The sequence below is a fragment of the Dryobates pubescens genome, chromosome 4 (assembly GCF_014839835.1).
Source record: "Dryobates pubescens isolate bDryPub1 chromosome 4, bDryPub1.pri, whole genome shotgun sequence".
Classification (NCBI taxonomy): domain Eukaryota; kingdom Metazoa; phylum Chordata; class Aves; order Piciformes; family Picidae; genus Dryobates; species Dryobates pubescens.
In genome coordinates, this window is record NC_071615.1 from 1,880,659 (window position 1) to 1,905,097 (window position 24,439).

The 24,439-nt window shown below is 49.3% G+C and overlaps 1 protein-coding gene across 1 annotated transcript; it reads right to left on the reverse strand.

Annotated features, from left to right (window-relative positions):
* Positions 1-583: 583 nt before the first annotated feature.
* On the reverse strand, positions 584-22,657 carry DRC3 (dynein regulatory complex subunit 3). The gene is made up of 12 exons (XM_009897515.2): positions 22,504-22,657; positions 20,029-20,145; positions 16,275-16,441; positions 14,897-15,043; positions 13,381-13,500; positions 12,385-12,497; positions 10,303-10,477; positions 6,114-6,245; positions 4,788-4,858; positions 3,952-4,075; positions 1,901-2,032; positions 584-1,518 (listed from the first exon to the last, which is right to left on the reverse strand). Exons 1-12 carry the CDS (start codon positions 22,655-22,657, stop codon positions 1,405-1,407), a joined length of 1,566 nt encoding a protein of 521 aa, XP_009895817.2. The 3' UTR covers positions 584-1,404.
* Positions 22,658-24,439: the final 1,782 nt, after the last annotated feature.

Genomic DNA, 24,439 nt, shown 5'->3' on the forward strand with positions numbered 1-24,439 from the left:
GCAGTTTGGAGCCTGCAAGGAAGAAAGGTCAAGGTGAGGTTCCTCTGCATCCCCAAGACAGCAGCTCTGTCCTTTCCTGGCGTCTGTAACTCATCAGAGGAGCTCCCAAGAAAGAGCGAGCCTCCTGGGCAGGGCGCGGCACAGACATCCCCAGCATATGCCACATGTCTTCAGAGCTGCCAGCTCCTGACACACACTTGGTCTGCAGATCTGAAAACAGACTCGGCTGCATCTGTTCTCCATCCCTCCGTGTGCCTGGGTGTCACACCAGGGTCTTTCTGTCTGATTAAAGGCACGCCCCTGCTAGATACTAAATCCACTGCTGCTGAGTATGTCTTTGTTTTAGTCACCAAGCCGTGAGGTAGGGCCTGAGCTGCCACGGTCCAGGCAGGTGCTGGCAATGGCTGCAGGCAGGAAAAAGGCTCAGGGCAGAGCACAGCAGACACATAACTACCCAAGAGATCAAACAGATCTGCTCCCTCTGTGTCTCTGGCTGAGCCTCTCTGTGCTCAGTGCCCTGTCTGAGTGGCAAGGAGCTGAGTGTGCACTCCTGGAGCAAGAGAGGGGGAACCTGGGCTCCTGCCATCTCCACAAGCACAGGGTAGGAGCAGCTCAGGCTGTGTGTGGCAGCAGCGCCAGCCACGGGGCTTTTGGAGCGACCCAGGCTCTCCTCGGCACGCCTTGGCAGCCACCCTCTCGTTTAACCTTCCCACCTTTCTCCTTGCTGCCTGCCTCCAGCAGCACCGCCCTGGCCACCAGCACTGCTCAGAAGCTGCCCACAGGCCGGCAGAGCAGCTGCTGTCACCGAGCAAGGAGGGGAATTAATGAGTCCTGGCTCGGCTGTTGCGCGCGGCGGTGTGTGAGCTCCTGTGGAACCATCGATTTCCCTTCCTGCTGGCTGGGGGCTGCTCTGCTCACGCTGCAGAAAGCTGCTTGGGCGAGAGGCGGTGAGAAGACAAGACAAGGCTCCCGGGCATGCAGAGCCCCCCACACCCCCCAGCCCTGTGCTTGCTGAGCTGGAAACCTGCTGTGATCCTGGGGGTGGTTTGATGGAGAGCTCTCCTCTCCCAGGCTGCTGCTGCGTGTCGGTGGCTCACAGGTTCCTGCTGCTGCGCCTGCAGGTAGCAAAGCTTTCAGGCATGAGATGCTATGATGATTTGGTTCAATCAGCTCAGAGCTGATCCATAACCCCTTGTGACCAGGTCTGAGCTCTGTCTGTGTGGGCTTCATGCCAACATGATGGAAGAGGCAGAGCTTCATCTCCTTTTCCAGGCTAAAAGGATCATTTATTTGCAGTTTATGGTGGGACGTGTCAGGCCTGGAATGTCCCAGGCAGCTTGGGCACAGAGGGGCAGCCTTCCCTGCTGGGGGGGCTGTCCTGTGTGACCCCAGCCCGTGGCAGACCTACTGCATTGGCTCCATGATGGTGATGTTCTCCAGCTCCTCCTGCAGAGTGTCGATGTACTGAATGATCTTTTTGATGCACTCTCGGTTTCTGTCGATCTCGGTTTGGAAAGCCTGAACAGATCAAAAACCAGGCAGTGAATCTGCAGGCTTGTCAGGGTCCCTTCACAGGGTTCCTTCACTGAATCCCAGCATGGTGGGGATTGGAAGGGACCTCTGGAGATCATCTAGTCCAACCCCACCCTGCTAAAGCAAGGTCACCCCCAGCAGCTTGCCCAGGATCACAACGGCCAGGTGGGTTTGGAATCTCTCCAGAGAAGAACCTCTCTGGGCAGCCTGCTCCAGGCCTCCAGCATCCTCACAGCAAAAAAAAACCCCAAGAAACTCTGGAGCAGATGGGGCTGTAGCAAAGCTTAGGGAGCCTTTCCTAGCAGTGCCCCCCAGCACTTGGGCCAGAGCTGCGTGTGCTGTGCCCCTGAGCGCGGGGGTCTCTTACCTTCTCTGTCACGGAGGCCTGCCAGCGGTAGGTGCTGCAGAGGATGTCGCTCTCTCGCTTGTTAATCTTCAGCAGGCGGATGCCATGGGACGCGTTGAGTGCCTTGACAATGGTGGTTTTGTCCACCAGGAGCTAGGAGGTAACGTGACCGGATGAGAGGAGGGGGGCGGGCGCGCAGCAGAAGCGGCAGAGCTCGCAGGGAGCTGCACAGTAACCGCGGTGCTGGGGGAAGAAAATCAGCCTTCTGTTCCACACAGACAAAGCACCACTCATCGGGAGGGATCCAGTGCGCTGCCCTCCGCAGGGATGTGTCTGGGCCTGTGAAATGGAGCGTGATCCCTTGTACGGGTGGGGAAGCTGAGGCAGCATCCTCAGCCTCCCTTGCTGGAGCTAGGAGCAGATGTCTGCTGTGGAGTGTCCACCACCCTGGAGTCCTCCGCACAGGAGAGACAGGGACCTGTTGGAGCGGGGGCAGAGGAGGCTGCAGCAATGGTGGGATGGCTGGAACCCCTCTGCTGTTAGGGCAGGCTGAGAGAGTTGGGGTTGTTCAGCTTGGAGAAGGCTCCAGGAGACCTTTTGGTGGCCTTTCAGTGCTTAAAGGGCCCATCAGAAAGCTGGGAACAGACTTTTTAGCAGGGCCTGTTGTGAGAGGACAAGGGGGGATGCTTTAAACTAAAAGAGGGAGATTTGGACTAGGAAGAAGGAAGACTTTTTTTACAATGGGGGTGGTGAAGTTGCCCAGAGAGGTGGTAGATGCTTCATCCCTGGAACCACCCCAGGTCAAGCTGGACATGGCTCAGAGCAACCTGCTCTAGTTGCAGATGTCCCTGCTGACTGCAGGGTGGTTTGACTGGATGACCTTGAAAGGTCTCTTCCAACCCAAACCAGCCTATGAGTGCTCTGCTGTGGGCAGGGCTACCTTGCAGTGCATGGCAGCCCCCACGGGGAGCTGGGGCTGCAGCTAGGCTCAGTGTGCTGCAGGCTGGCAGTGCACAGCCAGTGTGGGAAGTGGAAAATGGCACTTGGAAGGGTCTCTCGCACTGGTGGCACTGGCTGTAAATCTTCATTTTCTGGAGAGTTCCAGCTTCTAATCGAAGCAGTGACTTCTCCTGTGACTCTAAATAGAGGGTGGCTTTGCTAAACCATAATGACTCTCCTGCTGCAGCCAAGTGCAGCTGTTGAACAAATGAAGATTGCTCCTGCGTGGAAATGGATGGTAGGGAGGCAAGATGGGTGCACAGCAACGGTGCATAACTACAGCCATCTGCACAGGCCATAAAGCAGCAGCTCCCCCGGGGGCTGAGGGTCTGGTTTGTGTCTGTCAGCTCTCCATTACCTGGAGTAATGGGGGGGCTGGGATAATCCAGGCAGAGCAAAACCACAGTGAATGCAAAACTTGAGTCATTTAGCCACTAAATGAAGGAATAACAGAGGCAGAAAGGTCGGCAGTGGCGCTGGCTGGAGTGATCTCTGTGATTGCCGAAAGGCTCCTGGGATCTTTGCCTGTGCAGCAAGACTGAAGGCACAGTGGAAGGCTCCATTGGAAATGTCACGTCCTGCCTCCAGACCAGCTCACGGGCTGGGGAGCTCCAGGAAGAGCTTTTGAAATCACTGAGGCAAACAGAGCCTCAATGCAAGGAAGTCAGAGCAGTGCTGGGATTCTCCCGGGGGAGCGAGGAGAAGCTGAACAAAGCCAGCTGCCTGAGTGCCTGCTGGGTTGGGGCTGTCTGGAAAACAGCCAGAGAAGTGAGTTGTGCTGGAGGCAGGAGAGAGATTTCCTCAGCACCTCTCCTGGGCTGTTGCCACCAGCTCTGGCAGCACCCAGGGAACCCTGCAGTGCAGTTGTCCTCTGTCCTAGTCAGCAGAGATGTCCAGCAGCACTGAGGTTCGCCTGAGCAACTGGGGCCTCTTGGGAGGAGGTGATGCTCTGCTTTGGCCAAGGCTTTTTAGGTGCATGGAGCCTCCTGGAATCCCTCTCCCTTTTAAGAAGAGGCTGTGGCCACCTGTTCTTGCTAATTCCCCACCAGAGCTGAATATTTTGCTGTCCTCACCGTTCGAACATCATCTGGCAAATCCTCTTCAAGCTCATCCTTGACGGATTTCTCCAGTGTGGTGATGCAGATCTCCAGCAGCCTTTCGTGGTGACGGTTCTCCAGGTCCCGGCACTGGGTCATTGTACAGCAGATGCTTAAGGAAAAAGCTGACCCCCACCACTCATTTGTAGAGATGAAATGACCTCCTGTAACTAGAGACTGAGCGTCTGCACAGCAGGCCACAGCAGGAAGGAGCCTGGCTGCTGCCAGAAGCTGCTGTGGTGTCAGGATGTACACTTTCTGCTCTCAATCACACAGTGGGTCTCATCCTCACTCATTACACAGAGCTGGGAGTGGGACTGGGTTTGCAAAGGAAATTGAGGGAGACCTCCCAGGATACAAGCTAAGCTCTGAATCATGGTGCAATTATGTGCACCAGGACAGCAGATTCCTGTATTTAAAGCAGTGTAACCTGCCACTGGAACCCTTTGGTATTCTCATCTCGCTTTGTCCCAGAAGACATCAGCAACACGAAAATGGAGGCCATCTAAAGAAACTTCAGCAGGAATTGAAGGTATTTCCTTGGCTGCTGTGGCAAAACTATACACAGAAAACAGTTGCCTAAATCCTACATGCTTTCAGCCCAGGAGCATGTTGATTTGTGCCCTCCAGAGTCTCCACAAGAAGAAGCTAGGCACCTTAAATGCACCTTAAATTCCTGCACAGCTGAGAAAGACCTTTTCTGTGGGTTTAAAAGCAATAAATCCATTTCTATACTGATGGCTGCTTTCTGGATTTAGGTGAGAGACCTACATCACCAGGAGGTCCAGAACCACACCTTGGCCAAAGGATATAGCCCTTTAACGTTTTCATTGAAGGTTGATGCTATATCAGCAGTGTTTCTCTTAAAATCCTTTATGAGTTCCTTAACAGAGAGGGGGGAAAGAGGAAATGTGACAATGAAAGCTTGCATAAACATAAAAGGGAGTCAGGGAGTCTAGGAAGAATCAACGGCTGATTACAATTTGGACTCACTGCTGTTATTAGCACAGTCAGAAACTGCACTGCCTCAAGCATTTAAAGTGTTTTGAAAGTGCTGCAAGATTTTCCTTCCTCCTTCAGGGACAGAAAATCCAAATCATTTCATTAGAGGGAAGCTGGCTGAGAGATGCCTTCAGCTGCTGTCTGGTGTCTTTATTACCCTCACCTAAGCAATGCACAGAGTGCTGTGTTCCCACACAGCCTCCCAGAAGGTATGAAGAGCCTCTTGTTGGAAGCAAAACCACTGCCTGGGCTTACTGCAGCTCTCGCTTTAGTCCTCAGTTTGCTGTTACCTATTGCCTCTCTCTAAAATGGCTGATGGAGAATCTGTGAAGTGTTGCATTTAAAATGTCTTGGTACAACAGTTCAAACAGAGCCACACAGAGAGAAAAGCCTCTGCATTCCACCCAGGGAGAAACACTTCTGCTCATTCCATCAGTGCCCGCAGAGACATGAGGACCAATTCAGAAAACACTAGAAAGGCACAATCCTGATGCAGCAAGGAATCCATTTTGAGCTGCTGCTTTCTGTCATGCACACCCACAGAAGTAACCTGCTGCATCTGTGAGCACACAGGGGCCAACTCCTGTCTGCTCATTTCTAAACAGCTCACTTTTTTTTTGCCTTCCCTTAAATGAAGATGCACAGTAGCAGCCCTGCCCTAGTTTTGGAGGAAAAGTAGGGAGGAAAAAGGCAGCTCTTATGCAAGCAAAGGCAGTGAGCTGAGCAGGAATGTGTGTAATCTTATTCATAGGAAAGATCAGCTTCAAAGAATTACACCTCTAGAATCCCAAATGCCTGCCCCATGCTATGCAGAGACTTCTGTATGCAGCCCTGTGAAATGACTGAATGACCTCAAGTCCCTTCCTCTAAAGTCTAGGAAATGAGCTTGGAGAGATGTGAAGGACATCCTGTGCTCTGCTCTGAGAAACAGAAATCTGTGGCAATGGATCAATGTCTAGAGCCTGATCTCACCCAGATCAAGTCTGAGCAGAGAAAGGATAAAGCAGAGAGCAAGCAGCCTGACTGGAAGCCCTGTGCTCCCCTCTTTGTGCAACGGGGCACTGAACAGAGGGCACCAATACCCCCACCCCCACCTTCTGGATGTGAAATCTCACAGGTATGTGCTTGACCCTTACCTCCAGCTGGTCAGTTATCAGCATTTCCAAGGTCATGAGTGCTTCTGACAGCTGAAGTATGTCCTCCTTGGACTCGGCTCGTTTGGACTCAGCAATATCGTAGCTACTGGCATTATGAATCTCATCCAGCCTCTAAACACAGGGAGAGACATAAATTACACATAGTTTGTGCTCAGCACTCCACTGCAATTTAATTAACTTGTTACATATGTGAGGAAAGTTCCTGCTGCTGATTAGCTGAACTGAAATGTGATGATTCAGGAAGTCTCCACATTTACATACTGGGGAGTCAACGGTGCTGAGCTTGGCCATGGAGGCACTGACAACACTTCCTCATCCTCCAGTCAGCAGAAGGCTTTGCCCCTTCTGTGCTTCCAGCTTTGGTTCCCATTCTAACACATTCCAAGGTAAAGTTTTAGATTCTTGAAACCATGTCAGTTTGGGACATATTTTAATGGCCATGGTGATGGTGGCTTGCTGGTTGGACTGGATGATCTGAAAGGTCTTTTCCAAGCAAAATGGTTCTAGGATTCTAAATATTTTATATTGAAAGGTGGTGAGACACTGACCCAGGTTGCCCAGAGAGGTTGTAGATGCCCCATCCCTGGAACCATTCCAGGTCAGGTTGTTTGGGGCTCTGAGCAACCTGCTCTAGTTGCAGATGTCCCTGCTGGCTGCAGGGGAGTTAGACTACAGGCTCATAGGATGTTAGGGGTTGGAAGGGACCTCCAGAGACTATTGAGTTCAACTCCCCTGCTAGAGCAGGACCATAGAATCCAGCACAGGTCACACAGGAAAACAGCCAGATGGATCTTGAAAGTCTCCAGAGCAGGAGACTCCACAACCTCTCTGGGCAGCCTGTTCCAGTGCTCTGTGACCCTCACAGTGAGGAATTCCTCCTCATGTTGAGGTGGAACCTCCTGTGCTGGAGTTTATATCCATTGCCCCTTGTCCTATGCCAGGGTGCAACTGATCAGAGCCTGTCCCCTCCCTCTGGACCCCCGGCCCTCAGATATTTGTAAACATTTATTAAACCCCCTCTGGGTCTTCTCTTCTCCAGATTAAGCACCCTCAGCCTCTCCTCATCAGGCAGTGCTCCAGTCTCTTCATCATCCTCATACCTGTCTGTTGGACTCTCTCCAGCAGATCCCTGTCCCTCTTGGACTGGGGACCCCAGAACTGGATGCAATACTCCAGGTGAGGTCTCACCAGGGCAGAGTAGAGGGGGAGGAGAACCTCCCTGGATCTGCTGGACACACTCCTCTTAATGCACCCCAGGTCTGAATCCTGATCCCCTTCACATCAAGGAGAATCTTGATTGACTTCCACAGGGTCAGGATTTAGTGTTCTGAATATGGAATACCTCTCACTGCCTGCCTTCCTCTCACAGCAAGGATTTATCACCCTTCAGCATTAAATATTGACGTCAGTGTTGTATCAGGGAAGATTTATGATGTCTTGGATCAAATAAATAAATAAATGAATGCTCCTCTTTTGCTGAGCACTGTGTTATTTTCAGGTTTCTTCAAAGTAAGTTAGTGATCAACTGTTAATAGGTTTTCAGATGCTTAATCCACTTCTCCTGAGGAATGGGCTACAATGGGGAATTCTAATGAAAACCATTGCCAAGGCTTGGGTCTGACAAGGGACCAGGTTACCCAGACTGGGTGGTGTTAAAAGGGGGGGAAGGGAAGAGCATGGTCTCTTCTGTTTCTAATGTAGACAAGTTCTGAGGCTCAGAAAGCTCCCAAGCCATTCAGTGTGCACCCCCAGAGCAATAGCTTCAAAGTCCAAGGCATTTAATGCTTCTTTGCTCCTTAACCAACTTCAGAGTTATTTTACAGGTTCCCCAAGCTTACAAGGCAGGATTACAGTGAGACAGCCCCTCAGGTGTTTTACAGACCTCAGCCTGCACCCTTTGAACTCCTCTGGTGATTTCAAATCAACAGGGAAATGCTGTTAAAATGCAGCCTTTGGTTCTGACACTGACTCCTCCAGTGGGAACCCTCACACTGGCCTCTGTGTCCTGTTCTTGCAGGATGTAGCTGAGCCTGCACATCATCAAAGGCAAAGAACCTACTGAGGCCACAGCTGGAGCACTGGGTTCAGTTCTGGGCTCCTTGGTCCAAGAGGGACAGGGAACTACTAGAGAGAGTCCAGCAGAAGCTATGCAGATGCTGAGAGGTCTGAAGCATCTCTGTGAGGAGGAAAGGCTGAGAGACCTGGAGCTGTTTGACCTGAAGGTGAACAGCCTGAGAAAGAATCTTCTCATGCTCTGCAAGAGCTAAAGAGTGGGGGGCAAGAGGATGGGGCCAGACTCTTGTCAGTGGTGCCCAGTGTCAGGACACGGAGCACTAACTGGAACCCAGGAGGTTCCATCTGAACAGGAGAAAATTCTTTAGTGTGAGGCTGCTGGAGGCCTGGAGCAGGCTGCCCAGAGAGATTGTGGAGTCTCCTTCTCTGGAGAGATTCCAAACCCACCTGGACATTGTGCTCCTGGGCAAGCTGCTGTGGGTGACCTTGCAGGGGGGGTTGGACTGGATGATCTCCAGAGGTCCCTTCCAACTCCACCACGCTGGGATTCTGTGGCCAAAATCTGGCCTCAGCCATGTTTCTTTGGGTTTGATTTAGGGTTTGTTGAAATGGAAGATATGTTGGCAACTCAAGTGCAAGTTAACTAAATGTGCATCTCAGTCTTCTTTTTTTCCCTGCTGCCTTCTGGCAAGTCTGCAGACTCCTGTCCTGAGAGGAGCTGTCAGAGTCAGCGTGCCAGCATGAGTCAGCAGAGTTCAAGGACTGGGCACAGAGTGACTCAGCAGTGCCAGCCTGTGACAAAGCACCTCACTCAAAGTGACCCCTGGTAATCAAAGGGAGCCAGTGCTCATGACTCTGCCTGCTGTCAGCTGTCAGGGACTGGCTCAGCTGACAGTGTCACCAGGCTTTTGCCCACCCCTGAAATTTTTCTGTGGAAACAAAATAATGATCCATCTATTATCCATGGGCAGAAAGGGATTGCACTGGAAGCTGTGCCCTTAGCAGCCATCATGGGGGGCTGTAGTTGAGCAGAATGGGGGGGGGAGAGGGGGGAAAAAAAAGATGATTTCTGCTGTAAAAAGTCCAGAAATACATTACAATAACTTTATCTAATATTTTTTTTTTGGTTAAAGTTCTTTGAGCTGTTGTTGATAAGATGAACTGAAGCAGAAAATTACTTGAAAAACTCAATACTCTGCAATCTCCTTCTTCTTCCCCATTTTTCAATGGAGGAAGAGTTATTGGAAGCCTCAAAGAGAAGGGGAGTGGTGTTCAATCTGATAAATCTGAGTCTCTTTTAGATCAACTTCATCACAAGTGTTTCAACCAAAAGCAAGGTTGAGCATTTCCAAACCCCACCATGTTTAGCCACATTTTTTTCCCCTGTAAAGCCCTGAAGGACCATGACCCTCCTGGGCAGGAAGACATGTTAATCTTGTCCTGTGACTGAGTTTCAAGTACAGATAAAAGCTCTCAGTGTTAGCTGGTTGTTGGTTGCCCAAAGGGCTGAAACTTCAATCCCCAAATTATTTTTCTACATAAAGCACTAAAAAAAAATATCTCTTTTAACACTACATTAGTTAATGACATCAGATCAGCTAACACAATGATTTTTCTTAGTATTGATTTCTACTGTAAGAAACATATGAAAAAACAGTGACTGAGCACTGGCAGAGGTTGCCCAAAGAGGCTGTGGAGTCTCCACGCTTGGAGATACTCAGTAGCCATCTGGACAAGTTCCCAAGCAGCCTGCTGTGAGTGGCCCTGCTTGAGCAAGGGGCTTGCACCAGATGACTTCCAGAGGTCACTTCCAGTGTTTAACCTCTCTGTGATTCTGCCTTTAGGGATCAAGTACCAATTCCTATCACAACAGTGTAAATCCAGAATCATTCTGATTTTAATGGAGGCATCCTCACTCTCAGTGAAAAGCTGGCTTAGGATGCCCAGCTGGAATAGTCTACCCGGACACGTTGTGGAGTCTCCTCCTCTGAAGAGATTTCAAACTCGCCTGGACGTGATCTTGATCAACCTGTTCTGGGTGGTCCTGCTTTAGCAGGGGAGTTGGACTAGGTGACCTCCAAAAGCCTCTTCCAACCCCCACCACGCTGGGGTTGAGAGATCCTGTACCAACCAAACTGGGCTACAAGCACCTTACCCTTTTGTTGCGGCTCTCAAAGTCGAGGATGATTTTCCTGTTGTCTCGCTGGTTGGCCATTAATGCTTCATGAAGGCATTCACAGAAACTGGAGACTTCAGCTTCTCGTTTTTCATGCTCTTGCAGACCATAGTTAAACAGGTTCTTGCAAACCAAGACAAACTCCTCCCTGTATGTGACACCAGAGTCAAGGTGTTTTGCTTGTTCAGTGGAGCAGCGTTCTGTGTTCCTTTTACCTCTGCAGGTTGGAGCAACAAGAGTTACAAGCTACCCGTGTGTGAACTCCCTGGTTCCTGCTGGGAGCAGGCTGCCAGATATTCTCTCTGTGGCAGGTCTGGGTCACCCATCCACATTCTAAGCACAGGATTTTGCTAAATTAAGGATATGGAGACAGCTGTGGCAACTCAAGGAGGGAAAAGGCCTTGTGGAAGGAAAGGAAATACATCCAGTGACTCTTTTTTTCTGCCACAGCAGGGGAATGAAGCATACAAACCCCTATCTGTCTCCACAAGCGTGGACACAGTGCCTGCATAGTTAATAAATACACCTCAGGAGGCTACAGCCAGAGCAGAGAATAAACTACTGACTTGGTAGCATCACAAAAAACAATGTCCATTTTTCTTCTGCTATTATCTTGGCAATGGAATTGTTTCTGGAGTCTGTTGTAGTTAAGCTGTGATGCATTTCCCCCCCTCCCCCCCCGGCCCTCCCCCAGCGTAATGCAATTTTGAGGAAGGTCAAGTTACTGGCCTTGACAATGCTCTATTAATCTGAATGAGAAAAGAAAAAAGGGGGAAATATGTGTCTGCTTTCTGATCCCCCTGTGTAGGAGCAATGATCAGAGAGAGAGAAAAAAAAGTGCTGGCCTGAAAACTTCCTGCTGCCAGCCCTGGCAGGCTGCGAGATGCACGCCTCGGATCGGGCTGATTAGTCTGTTCCTATCTCCTACCACTTCAATTTCAACATGATTTTAGCGACTGCACTCTTACAATCTAACTGACAGAGATTTATCTTAGAGCTCATTTTAAACTTTAAGTGGATTCCAGCCTTAAAGAAAGTACAAAGCCTTGATTCTCCAAGGGTCAGAAAAGGCTACTGAAATTGTGTTTGATTCAAGTGAAGGGAAAAGGACTATGGTAATTACGGCGGGGAGGATTTAAAATGCTGGAATCTCATCAGGTGCATTAACAAGAGCGTGGCCAGCAGGTCAAGGGAGGTTCTCCTCCCCCTCTACTCTGCCCTAGTGAGGTCACAGCTAGAGTACTGTGTCTCTCCAGTTGAAGAGAGACAGGGAACTACTGGAGAGAGTCCAGCAGAAGGTACCGAGATGCTGAGGGGCCCGGAGTGTCTCTGTAAGGAGAAAAGGCTGAGAGAGCCTTGGGGCTGTTGAGCCTGGAGAAGAGCAGCCCCAGAGGGGATCTTCTCAATGCTGATCAGTATCTAAAGGGCAGGGGCAAGAGGATGGGGCCAGGCTCTTGTCAGTGGTACCCAATGACAGGACAAGGGGCAACGGGCACAAAATTATGTCCAGGAGGTTCTGGCTGAACAGGAAGAGAAAATTCTTTGCTGTGAGGGTGCTGGAGCCCTGGAGCAGCCTGCCCAGAGAGGTTGTGGAGTTTCCTTCTCTGGACAGATTCCAAACCCACCTGACCACTGTGCTCCTGGGCAAGCTGCTGTGGATGACCCTGCTTTAGCAGGGGGGTTGGACTGGATGATCTCTAGAGGTCACTCCCAGTCCTCACCATGCTGGGTTTCATGACCTGTTGGTGCTAGAAATGTGTGGGTTTAAAATGGGATGCTTCATGCTGGGTTGGTCAGCTTGCCAATGATAGAAACCATTTGTTTGTAGCTCTCTTATTTCAGGAGATTTCAAGCCTTAAAGCTGTCAGTGGTCTCAGTCCTGCAGTGGGGTTTTTTTTGGTACCATTCCAAAAATTGAACACAGACTGTCTCAGATCTTAGATCAATGTAGCTTTCAGCCCTGGACAAAAGCAACAGACAAAGAGTCCCTGTGGATGCACCTCCTTCTTCACTCAAGGCATTACACTATAGCTGCAGGTATTCTAGACCCAAGAAGGATATGTCTGCAGCAGGTCACCCACGCCAGGGAGGTATGCCAGTTTGGCAGCTTCTGGATCGTCTGCATAGAGATCCTCAAACAGGAATGAGCCATTCAGGTGCTCCACAAAGGCTGCCTTTGAAGAGAATCAGAGCAATATAAGGAAAATAAAGAGTGCCAGTCCTAAGGATGTGCTTCTCCCATAAGCACATTACCAGCAGAGGAACACTGGTGCAGACACAGTGGTACCAACAAAATAGACAAACCAGGCAAGGCATGAAAGCACCCTGTGGCTGGGGTGAAAAACCATCCCAGTGGCTTTGTTGCTAGGACTCTCTAGCCTAAGGATAGAAAACACTACTTAATCTTGGATAAGACATTAACACATATAACCACATACTGCAAGGCTGTTAAGCCTTTCAGATAAGGAAGCAGTGGACTTTGGGGAGGGATGGAGGGAAGAGCTGCAACATCTTCCCTGTCACTTAACTGCCTCCTACTCTGCAGCTGATCTGATCTTCCAGAGGTCTGGAATACAGAGCCAGACCATAACTGAATGCACCATTCCACCTGGTCTTGTTTTCAGCCTATTCACAGGACTTCAGGGATCTCTGAAGGCCCTGAAGAGTTTAACCATAAAACTAATGAAAAGCATTAACTTGGTGTGAAGGAGAAAAAAGTCACTGCACCATGAAAATGCTAACAGTTCCCTCAGACCTGTGATTTTCTTAATCTCATGTCAGACTGATAAGGTCCCTGGGTATGATTTACTATTTAGCTTTGCAGGGTCTGTGTCTGTAGCTCCATTGTTCAGCCAAAAGAATTATGTTCCCTCACGTCATGTGTATTGCACAGCAGCTCCTGTTTTCATCCCAAAAAAAATGAGATTCAGAGTTCACAGAGATTAATCCCAGCCTTAGTTTTAGCACAGTCGATGTAAATCTTCGAGCAGGTAAAAGGAGTCAATATGTGCTGTGCTTTCTCCCGAGACAATATACAACCAGCCACAGAAAACATACTGTGTGGTGCTCCAGCTCCTTCTGCTTGGCCTGCTCTTCCTTCAGCTGAGCCAGGGCCTCAGCCTCCTCAAGTTCCAGTAGCTCAGTGAGATGCTGATACTTCAGAAGTGCAGCTTCTCGCTGAGAAATGCAAACAAAGACAATGTTTTTATCAGATGATCCAGCATTGCTCAACAAAGCTTGGCACAAGCATTTGATCTTTCTAGAGCATGCACCTGAGGGCCCTCTGCATCTCCATTTCTTTGTGGGCTTTTATTAAGCTACTCATGAAGTTTTTAATCTATTCCTCACCCCAGCTGTGGGCTGTTTTTGTAGGCATATTACTCTGACTCTGCATTCAATACATCTGAGCTGATTCAGTCCCAGGAAACTTCTCTCTCCATTTTCTCAGCTTCAGAGGGTTTGGATTTATTTCAGCAGGCTCTGTTTTGACTTCTAGAATTTGAGCTCTGATTTCATCAGCTAGTAAGTTTAATACATTTACTAGAGAGGAGCACTCCTCCTTTTTGGAGGAGTGGATGGCAAGTGGATGGCAGGGGCAAGAACCTAATTAGCTTGAAACTGAAGCTTGACAAATGGAAGTGTGCAGTTCTATGACGCACTGTCTGTACGAGCAGGGACTGGGCTCAATGACCTGGAAAGCCCTTCCAGTCCCTGTGCTAAGAGTGATGGATATCCCAAGTACAGCTCCTGCTCTGTGCCAAGAAAATCTACAATGAATCATGTTCTTTGGTTACTAACCCACAAAACAAAACAACCAAGAAAAAGCCTTTGTTGCTCCTTTGAGTGCTGGGATCAAAAAGTGGACCCTCAGGTGAGCGGAGTGGATGTGCTGTCCTGTCCTCAGAAATCCAGGGGAGAAAGAGCATCTGACAGCTTCTGCTTGTGTGGATGGTGTCTGCTACTGAAACTGCTCAGCAAGCTGCAGGACCACCAAGCCTCCTCTGCCCTGGACCTTTCCTCTTTTCCCTACCAAACTGATTCCCTCCAAGATGTTCTCATCTCTAAGGTGGCTTGATGCCTTCTCACTCACATCGCTGCCTCTCTGTGGCAACATTCACCCAGCCCCTCTCCCACACACAGCTGCTGATTTGCACAAAATCTGTGAAGACATCACGCCTCTGACACCTCTACTTCTCTGTCAGATTTGATAGAATTTGGCCTACAGGTTCACAGCTGTTAGGTGGAGGCAGAATAAACACCGTGTGTTTCTGTAAGCCTCATTTCTGCAGGGCACCTGCCCTGAATGCAAGAATATTGCTGGCATGCCAACAAAACATGCTCTGCAAGATGCTCTGAGCAAGCTGATCTAGTTAAAGATGTCCCTGCTCTCCCTGCAGGGGGGTTGAACTAGATGACCTTTTGTGGCAGTTTTAGGCTGATGCCTACTTTGTGGGGGATAATTTCAACCCACCATGCCTTTAAGAGTCCCTTCTACCCCAAACCAGTCTGTGATTCTGTGATTGAGTGCTGTTGCCCAATTGCACAAGCAGGGAGGGAATGCAGAGATGCTTACTGTGCTGTCATTCACGAGCTTGAAGTCCAAGTACACCAGAGCTGGAAGATGAGCAACAACAAAGAGCGTGTAGCGCTCCTCCTCACAGAGAGGGTTCCCCATGAGATTCAGCGTGCGTAGGCTTTTAAACCTCCTGAGATACACCACCTGTGCCAAGGGGAAAGAGAGGAACTTCCCAGTGCCTGCACATTTAGTTGTTCTTAGTAGCTTGCATGCATACCCTGCTCTGCTGCCAGACACAGCCTGGCATTAAGTTGTTGTGAAACTTTGGAGGAACTACCCCCAAAAATCAAATCCCCAGACTAGCTCGGGTTGGGATGGAAGCAAATGAAGCTCTGTTTGCAAGCAAACTACAATCTAGAAGTATGAAATGCAATTAATATCTACAAAATATACAATATATGCACTCTCACTATATATATATATATATTTACAATTTAGAAGCAACACAAACACCTCAGACCCCCTTGGACAGATCCAGGGGACCTGTTCACCTCCTCCCCACTCCCTCCCTCCTTCCTGTTACCTCACACAGTAGTCAAAACAGAGATACCTCTGGCAAGGGCACAGGGGGAGAGAGAGAGAGAAAAAGAGAAAGAGAGAGAGAGAGAAGTTGCAAGCAGAATCAACAGAAGAAGAAAAGAGAAAGAGAACTGTTTCTGCCACTACTCTCTATCCCCATTAGCAAGCTAATGAATTCTATAGACCGTATCATTACTTTTCTTTTGTAGCCAATGATAATAATTTTACTTTTAGTCTTTGAGTCAGGGACTAGGCTAAAGCTCCTCCTGCAAACTGGAACAGTTATGAATTCCTAATGCTTTCAGGAAAGGAACTAGTTAAGTCCACATCAGGAATAGATAATTGATGGATGTAGAGGAAAAGGGGATGGTGTGGAGACGACTCAAGGTAAATCCCAGTCTCCACTCCATCCTTTTCCCATATCAAACATTGGAATGATCTGCTCAGGGCAGTGTTGGAGTCACTGTCCCTGGAGGTGTTCAAGCAGCTGGTGCTTGGGGACATGGTTTAGTGTTGACCCTTCAGTGCTGGGTCGAGGGTTGGACTGGAGGATCTTTGAGGTCTGTTCCAATGGGATGTTTTCTGTGATTCTGTACCTACTAATTCCTTGGAACTGATAGGAAGCAATAGGAATTTTGTAGTAACAGAACCAGCCCCCATGAGTCAATAACCTAAAGGAGAAATAGCTGCAGGAAGTGCATAACACTTCTCAAACCCATACCCTAGATTACAGAGGCAGTGAAATCCTAAGGAGAAGTCTCTCCTCTAAAGACAGACTTGGATACAGTGGCAAATGTCAGGTTTAGACTATTTGATCCTTTGACAGGGAACATTTGCAGGGACAGAGAGCACTCACATCTTCCAGAGTGGTCAGGTTATTCTTGCCAATGGAGAAAATCTGCAGCTCTTGCAAGGTGTCCATGTGCTCAAGTTTAGATATTCTGTTGTTGGAGAGGCTGAGGTCCTGCAGCCTGACAAGGGTATCCAGGCCCTCGATTACCTCAATATTGTTGAAGGACAAGTCTGAGGGAGAGTTTAGAAATCAGAACTTTTAAAAGCAAGAGTTAAATATCTCCAGCAGAATGCCCTGGTTCAGGCCTTGCATTTAGCTGAGTTGTTGATTTAGGAGTTTATATCCAGCATGTTCAGTGTCCGACAGGAAAGGCCTGGCATGAAATCATCTTTTGTTCTCATCTCCTCCTTGCAGCTCTCCATGCAACAAATAAATGAGAGGAACAGCTAGAGTCAGGGAGTCATGGCATTGTGTTGGTTGGAGGAGACCTTTAAAATCATCAAATCCAACTGTTAAGCCAGTACTGCCAGGTCACCACTAAACCATGTCCCTCAGCACCACATCTTCCTGACTTTCCAGTTCCTTCAGGGGTGGGGACTTGACAACCCTTTGGGGGATGAAATTTTTCTAAATGACCAACCTAAACCTCCCCTCACACAACCTGAGACTGTTTTCTCTTCTTCTATTGCTTGTTACTGGGAGAAGAGACCAAGAGATTCAAGGGGCCTCCAGGTAGAAACAGTGTAATTAGCATCACATCATCTGGCTAAACAGCTCCCGCTCCACCACCACCATTCCTGCACTCATCCCAGACCTGGAGGCAAGTCCCTCACCAGCCATGATACCACACAAAGGAGCCCAGCACCAGTAAAGAAGCCCAGCCAGCATCCATGGCTATTGGAGGAGTCATCAATCATTGCCCTAACAACCGGGGGGCCACCAGGCCCCCCGGCCTTTGTTGTCACCACCACCATCACCCAGTGTGCACCAGGGGCACTCACCAGTGATGAGAGGAGGATCCTCCAGCCCAGATGGGCTCAGCTTAAGGCTTCTGCTTCTCCTGGAAGGGTTTAAAAAGGGGAGTGGATATGGGGAGAGCAAGGTGGCCACACCTGGGGTGGGAGGAGACTCCAATAGAGCCCAGGTGCTCTGGGATTTGAGGGGGAAAGGGGGGGAAAATGGGGTGGGTGAGGGACTTTAAAGGTGTCAGGAAATATAGGACTGGGGGAAGTGGAAAAAAACAACCAACCAGAAATGGGTAGATTCAGACTGGATGTTAGGAAGAAATTCTTCCCCATGAGGGTGGTGAGACACTGGCACAGGTTGCCCAGGGAGGTGGTGGAAACCTCATCCCTGGGAGTTTTTAAGGCCAGACTGGATGTGGCTTTGGGCAACCTGCTGTAGTGTGAGGTGTCCCTGCCCAAGGCAGGGTGGTTGAAACTGGATGATCCTTGAGGTCCCTTCTAATCCCAACAATTCTGTGATCCTATGATTCTAAAACAATTTTGCAGTTTAGGCTGGATGTTAGGAAGAATTTCTTCACAGAAAGAGAGATTGGTCACTGAAATGGGCAGCCCAGGGAGGTGGAGTCACCATCACTGGAAATGTTTAAAAACAGACTGGATGAGGCACTTGGTGCCATGGTTTAGTTGATTAGATGGTGTTGGGTGATAGGTTGGACTTGATGCTCTTGAAGGTCTTTTCCAACCTGGTTAATTCTGTGATTCTGTAACATCCATCTCACTCCAACCTCCTTTCAGGTAGTTGTAGAAAGCCAGGTCTCCCCTTGGCATTCTTTTCTCCAGGCTGAACAATCCCAGTTCCCTCAGCCACTACTGTGGCAGGTTGAAGTTTCCCCCCAACCACCACAGCTACTCACAACACTGTGCTCTAGACCCCTTCACCATCCACATGCACAACCTAAAAGCAGTTTCTACCTTAGAGGGAAACCTAAAATAGAGGAAAAGAGGTGGAGAAATGCTCCAAAAGGGGACTGTTTCTGTGACAAATTTAACACTCCCTGTGTTGTTTCTTGCAGACTCCTGCCTGCCACACCAGTGTCCACTCTCATGGTCATTCCCATAACACAACTCAGGCCAGTCCCACGCTCCCAGTCGCTCTGTTGTCGACGGAGGGATGCAAAAGGCACAGCCTCACTTCAGCTATTTCACACGCTGATATTTCCACTTATCCTGCCAGAACATCTATCTTGACACCTACATTCATCATGACTAAGGACAGGATTTGCCTTCAGGCCAGCACTGAGCAATCTAGGAGTCCAAAGCTGGTTGATGAGGTCACCAGCTGCCTGCATCACCCCAGCCCGGCACTGAGACACTCACGCAGCAGCTGCTGAACCACGCTGCGGCCTTTGAGCAAACAAAACTCCTGAGTGTGCTTCAAAGCACTCTGCTTACATTGTGGTGATGAGCTGTTGATTCACAAGTGCATTAGTCATCTGTGCAGCAGAATGGTGCAGACAACTGGTTGGAAGAACCCATCAGACATCTCAAGATGTGCTGATGAACCCAAGCCCTTGCATGCTATTTTCAAAGGCAGCTGAGGGTATTTACGCTGCCAGCCAGCGGTGTGGGATGTGGCTGCAGCTCCCAGAGAATGCTCTAAGCCACGGATATGCAGCAGCAAACTTAACCCACCACACCAACCTGCCCACAATCAAACCCTGCACCACTGTGAAAGCAAGTCACACCAGACTACAGTGATGGACACTCCTTGGGGCTGGCACTGGTGGGTGACAAGCTGGACGTGAGCTGGCAGCGTGTACTCACAGCCCAGACCCACTTGTGTCCTGGGCTGATCCCCAGCAGTGTGGGCAGCAGGGGGAGGGAGGGGGATTCTGCCCCTCTGCTGTGCTCTGCTGAGACCTTACCTGCAGTGCTGGGGCCAGCTCTGGGCTCCTCAGCACAAGAGAGACTGGGACCTGTTGGAGCGGGGCCAAGATGCCACAAAAAAGATCCAAGTGCTAGAAGCTCTCTGCTGTGAGGACAGGCTGAGAGAATTTGGATCATTTGGCCTGCAGAAAAGAAGGCTCCAGGACACTTATTGTGACCTTTCAGTATAAAGGGGGCTTGAGAAGAAACATGGGGACAGACCTTTTAGCAGAGCCTGTTGTGACAGGACAAGGGGTTATGATTTTAAACTGAAAGAGGAAGACTCAAACTAATTAGAGAGAAGAACATTTTTTATATTGAGGGTGGTGAGACACTGGTCCAGATTGCCCAGAGAGGTGGTAGATATCCCATCCCTGGAACCACTCAAGGTCAGGGTGTCTGGAGCTCTGAGCAGCCTTCTCTAGTTATAGGGGGGTTGAACTAGATGACCTTCAAAGCTCCCTTCCATCCCAAACCTTGTATGATTTTATGGCACGACAATGACAACAAGGCCTTAAGCACCTGATGGCAAAGATCCAGTGGGTTCCAGGCTCTGAAATGCCTGCATTGGCTTTGAATACAGAGCACAGGCTTCTAAATCACAAAGGTGATTGCATAAATGTTTCTGAAAGTTACCTCCAAATACAAGTACAAACCCTGGCAACAAACTTGACATCTCAGCTTCCTGTTCCTGCCACACCAAATGTATTAGAAACAGTCTCTGAGTATTGGAAAGGTTGTTTTGCAGCTCTGATACTTAGGCATTTTGACATTTGACAGTCAAATGAGGAAGCACAGTGACAGCTGACAGCCTTCCCTGGGAAAGCTCCTCTCAGTCATGTTTGAGGAGGAATGCAACACCTTGGCTTTGTCACAGACTGCTTTGCACCTCTGAAGGGATCTGAACCTATATGCCTGTGTCTTACCAAGCCACACAAGATGAACCAGACTCTCCAGACCTTCTATCTTCTCAATGATGTTGTTGTCCAGCTGCAGTTTAGTCAGATTCTCAAACTGCCAGAGACTATCAATCTGCAGGATATCTAAAGCCACAGGGAAACACAAAACAAAACACCAAAGCAAATGAAAATTGCTTTTCATGTGAGACAGCTTTCAGCTGAGCAGCCATGCTGCCTTGCACAAGGAAAACATGTCCAGTCTTACCTCCAAAATGACTTTCAGCAGATCAGGATGTGATGACTGCCCTGGAGAGCTGAGAGGTCCAGTGGCTGGGTGAGATTTCAGTGAAACAGCCCAGTTAACCTCAGTCTCCTGCACCACTGCAAGCTGCTCATCAGCAATGCCAGCAAGTCGCTGAGGGGACACTGGCTACAGCCCTCCAGTCAAGAGTGGCTTTATGAATCCACTCCTAGGACACCTTGACCTTCATTTTCCTTTTCAGCTCCAAGAGGGAGGTTTGGGGGTGAGATTCTGTGTTTGCAGACTAGCAGTGGCCAGCTACTGCTACTGGAAATTACTCTCCTGCTCCTGGGATTCTCATCACATGGGAGCAGGTTGAGGTCTAGTCTTTCTGTGAAGGCTGCAGTTTAGAACTAATCAATATCCCTGCATTTAGCTTTCTCCAAAAACAGAATCACAAGGGCAGGTCATTAGGCACAGCAGCAAAACACTAGGACCAAGGGGACAGAAAATACAGAATGTTCTCACTCCCAATTCTCTTCCTCCCCCCCCCCCAGCAATGGCTTCCCAGAGGGTTTTGTTAGAAGCTCTGCTGCTATTGCTGTTTAGTGAGTGCAGAGCCAAGCAGGGAACTGCATGTATGAAATATTCACACCCTTCTGTAGTCCCTATTTGCAAACAAAGACATGCAGGAGCAGGTAACAGGGGGGCTGCTCTAAGAAACTCAGTCAATACATTATTTTACTGGAGCACAAAATGAATAACCAAAAGCAGGGTTGGGGTTTTTTTTGCCCAGGAAATTACATACCCCCAAAAGACTCAAATATTGAACCAAATGTTCTTCCCTCTCAGGTGTTTTGGGTTTGGTTTTTTTGAATGCAACTTTATGACTGGTTTGACAGTAAAAGGCAAACTGAGATAATAGTATGGGTGACCAGAGGAAGCCACCAAATTGGACTGTAATCACCATAATCTCTCAAATCGCTGTCACATAATCACCAGCGATGGTGGAGCCTGCCCAGGGTTTGATTCAGCCACACATAAAAGGGCCCAACAGGCCGGTGGCCTGTAGGTGTCACCACAATATAAATGTTAAGTAAGAGCAGGGACAATAACAGCAAGTTAAGCAGCTGCAGCGTTACCCGTCAGTGAAAGCAGCCAGCTCTCAGTGAAAACAACTTCAGAGGAACGATCTGGTTCTAGGGTCTGTACTGTTTAATATCTTTATCTGTGATGTGGATGAGGGGAAGGAGGGCATCATCAGTCAGTTTGCAGATGACAAGCTGGGTGGGAATGTTGATCTGCTTGAAGGTGGGAAGGCCCTGCAGAGGGACCTGAACAGGCTGAAGTCAGTGGAATGAGGTTTAACAAGGCCAAGTGCCAGATCCTGCACTTGGGTCACAACAACCCCGTGAACGCTCCAGGCTTGGAGTACAGTGGCTGGAAAGCTGTCCAACAGAAAAGGACCTGGGAGTGCTGAACAACAGCTGTGGATGATCCATCCCAGATGGCCAAGAAAGCCAACAACATCCTGGATTGGATCAGCAATAGTGTGGTCAGCAGGACTAGAGAGCTAATTGTCCTTAAGTGCTAATAAGTGCTTAGCTAATTGTGCTAAGTACTCAGCACTGATGAAGCCACACCTCAAATACTGGGTTCAGATTTGAGCCCCTCACTGCAAAAAAGACATTGAAGTGCTAGAGTATATCCAGACAAGATCACTGAAGCTGGTGAAGGAAGGAGCAGCTGAGGAAAGTCAGGTCGTTCAGCCTGGAGAAAAGGAGACTGAGGGCTGATCTTGCTCTCTACAAGTCCCTGAGAGGAGATTGGAGCCACGTGGGGGTCAGTCTCTTCTTCCAGTAACAAGTGATAGGATAAGAGGAAATGACCTCAAGTTGTACCACAGTAGGTTTAAGTTGGACATTAGGAACAATTCCTTCTCTAAAAGAATGACCAAGCCCTGGAACAGGCTGCCCAGGACAGTGGTGGAGCCACTCCCTGTAAGTGCTCAAAAAACATATAGATGTGGCACTCAGGGACACAATTCAGTGGTGACCTGGCAGTGGTAATTTAATGGCTGGACTTGATCTTTGAGGTCTTTTCCAACCCAAACAATTCAATGATTCTGTGACTAAAAGTGGAAGTCCAGATGTTAGTTTCCTCATCACAAATCCAAGCTAACAATGGTTATTTAACTGCAAGTTTGCCACGTCATTCTATCACCTTTTAACCAAAGAAGAAAGGAGTAGATTGGTACTCACTTCTAAAACTGAGCTGTAGCTCCGTGACATCCTTAAAGTTAATAGCTTCCCTTCTAGCAAGCTTCAAGTCCTCTGGACACAGCTCCTCAATGGCTTTCTGAACCATTTTATCATCAATAATGTTTGGCTCAATGTCGTTGTCGAACTGACTCATTGTTAGACAATATCAGCCTTAAAAGACAGAAGAGAGAAGTAAATAAGATCACAGCTGGCTGCTATTTCCAATATTCACTGAGCAGGCCTGACAATTCCAAGCAATTAAGAGCACAGCTGAGCATGAAGAAGATCTAACATCTCACAGAAGGTATCAGAGAGAGGCTTGACTTTTAGCACAAAGTCACTGATGCAACTCCAAGCACACCCTTACAGCCCCAGGCACCACCACATGCAAACTTCACACCATCTTTGAGCATCTTCCATGAAGAATTCCAGAACTGGGTTAGGTGAATAGACCAGGAAAGGAAATCTTGTGGAGCTCCTATGAACAGCAATGGTCCATCACATGGCATCCAGCTGTTTCTGAAACCCATCTTCATGAAGAGGGCATGTTCCCACCTGGATGTGATGATCCTGGACAACCTGCTGTGGGTTGCCCTGCTTAACTTACAAATCCAAGAGAAGCAGCAGCTGAAAGTAGTGATTTATTTCTCCACTTCTTTGTTATAAGAATGCCTACAGGCTCTGTAACAGTTGGTTTATAGTTTGTAGGAGTCACACACAACACCAGGATGAAAAATTGTTGTGTCCAGCCCGACCTGGAATAGTTGAAAGGATGGAGTTTCTACCACCTCTCTGGGTAACCTGGGCCAGTGTCTCACCATCCTCAGTGCAGAAAATTTACTCCTTTTACCTGGTCTGAAACTCTCTCCTTTAGTTTGAAACCATCACCTCCTGTTGCAAAAGGCTCTGCTCAAAAGTCTGTCCACATCTTTTTTATCAGCCCCTTTAAGTACTGAAAGGCCATAAGAAGGTTTCCCTGGAGCCTTCTATTCTCCAGGATGAGCCACCCCAACTCTCTCAGCCTGTCCTCACAGCGGAGGGGTTCCAGCCCTTGTATCATTGTTGTTGTCTCCTGTGGACCTGCTTCAACAGGTCCATGATTCTACTTGACCTGCCAGATTTTCCACTTTCCTTGTATTTGTCCATTTCTCTTTAGGCAATGCACAGAGCTTACCACATCTCGAGGTCAGCACACCACTGCACCCAGAGGGAATAAGGTGGATGTCAGTGTGGGAAGCGAGTTGCCCCCCCACCCAAACAGGAAGTTGCTGCTCAGAGCCCAGGCCTGGGGACAGCGCCAAGGCCCTGAGACCCGCCAGGGGCCCCTGACTCTGCCTATGGCGGTGTCTCTAACCCAGACGACTTGCCCCAAGACGCCTCCAGGACACGATCGTGGCCCCGCGCGGCTCTCACCCCGCAGGTCCCCAAGGTCCCGCAGGTCCCCAAGGTCCCGGGCTCGCTCCGTGCCCCAGCCTGCGCTTCGGCCCTGGTTGCTAAGGAAGCCCAGAGGCGTTGCTAGGGACGGTCACGTGACAGACTCAGCTACCAATGGCGAGGGAGTGGGTGGGAAGGATGGCTGCTAATCAGAGCGCGAGAAATCCGTGTCAGCCAGTCAGCGCCCGCACCGTGCCCTTTGGGGCGGGAGGAGGCTCAGATAATTGACGTTTCCTTTGCCCGATAAGATTAGAGAATGCTTTGGCCGTTGCCCAATGGAGAATGGCATTAGCCTTGTTCCTGCTGTCAATCAACTGGAGGGCGTGGAAAGAGGCAGGACTGCGCGGGGCGGTCCCATAGCTTGACAGTGATGGACACACACTTTAACCTATGACGCAACGGGGTGTCCTGCTACTGCCCAATCGCTTGCGAGGAGGCGGGCCATGGCTAGCAGGAGGAGATGCGGTAGGTGCTTGCGGCCGTCAGTCAGGGCGGGGTGGGG

Bases quoted from the DNA above. Each gene is read 5' to 3' on its own strand.
- DRC3 (XM_009897515.2), bottom strand. From the start codon at position 22,657: ATGAGTCAGTTCGACAACGACATTGAGCCAAACATTATTGATGATAAA. The intron at 15,044-16,274 runs GTGAGTGCTCTC...CCCTTGGCACAG, and splicing joins ACCTGACCACTCTGGAAGAT to GTGGTGTATCTCAGGAGGTT. The intron at 10,478-12,384 runs ATATCCTTCTTG...CTCTGGTGTCAC, and splicing joins GTGGGTGACCTGCTGCAGAC to ATACAGGGAGGAGTTTGTCT.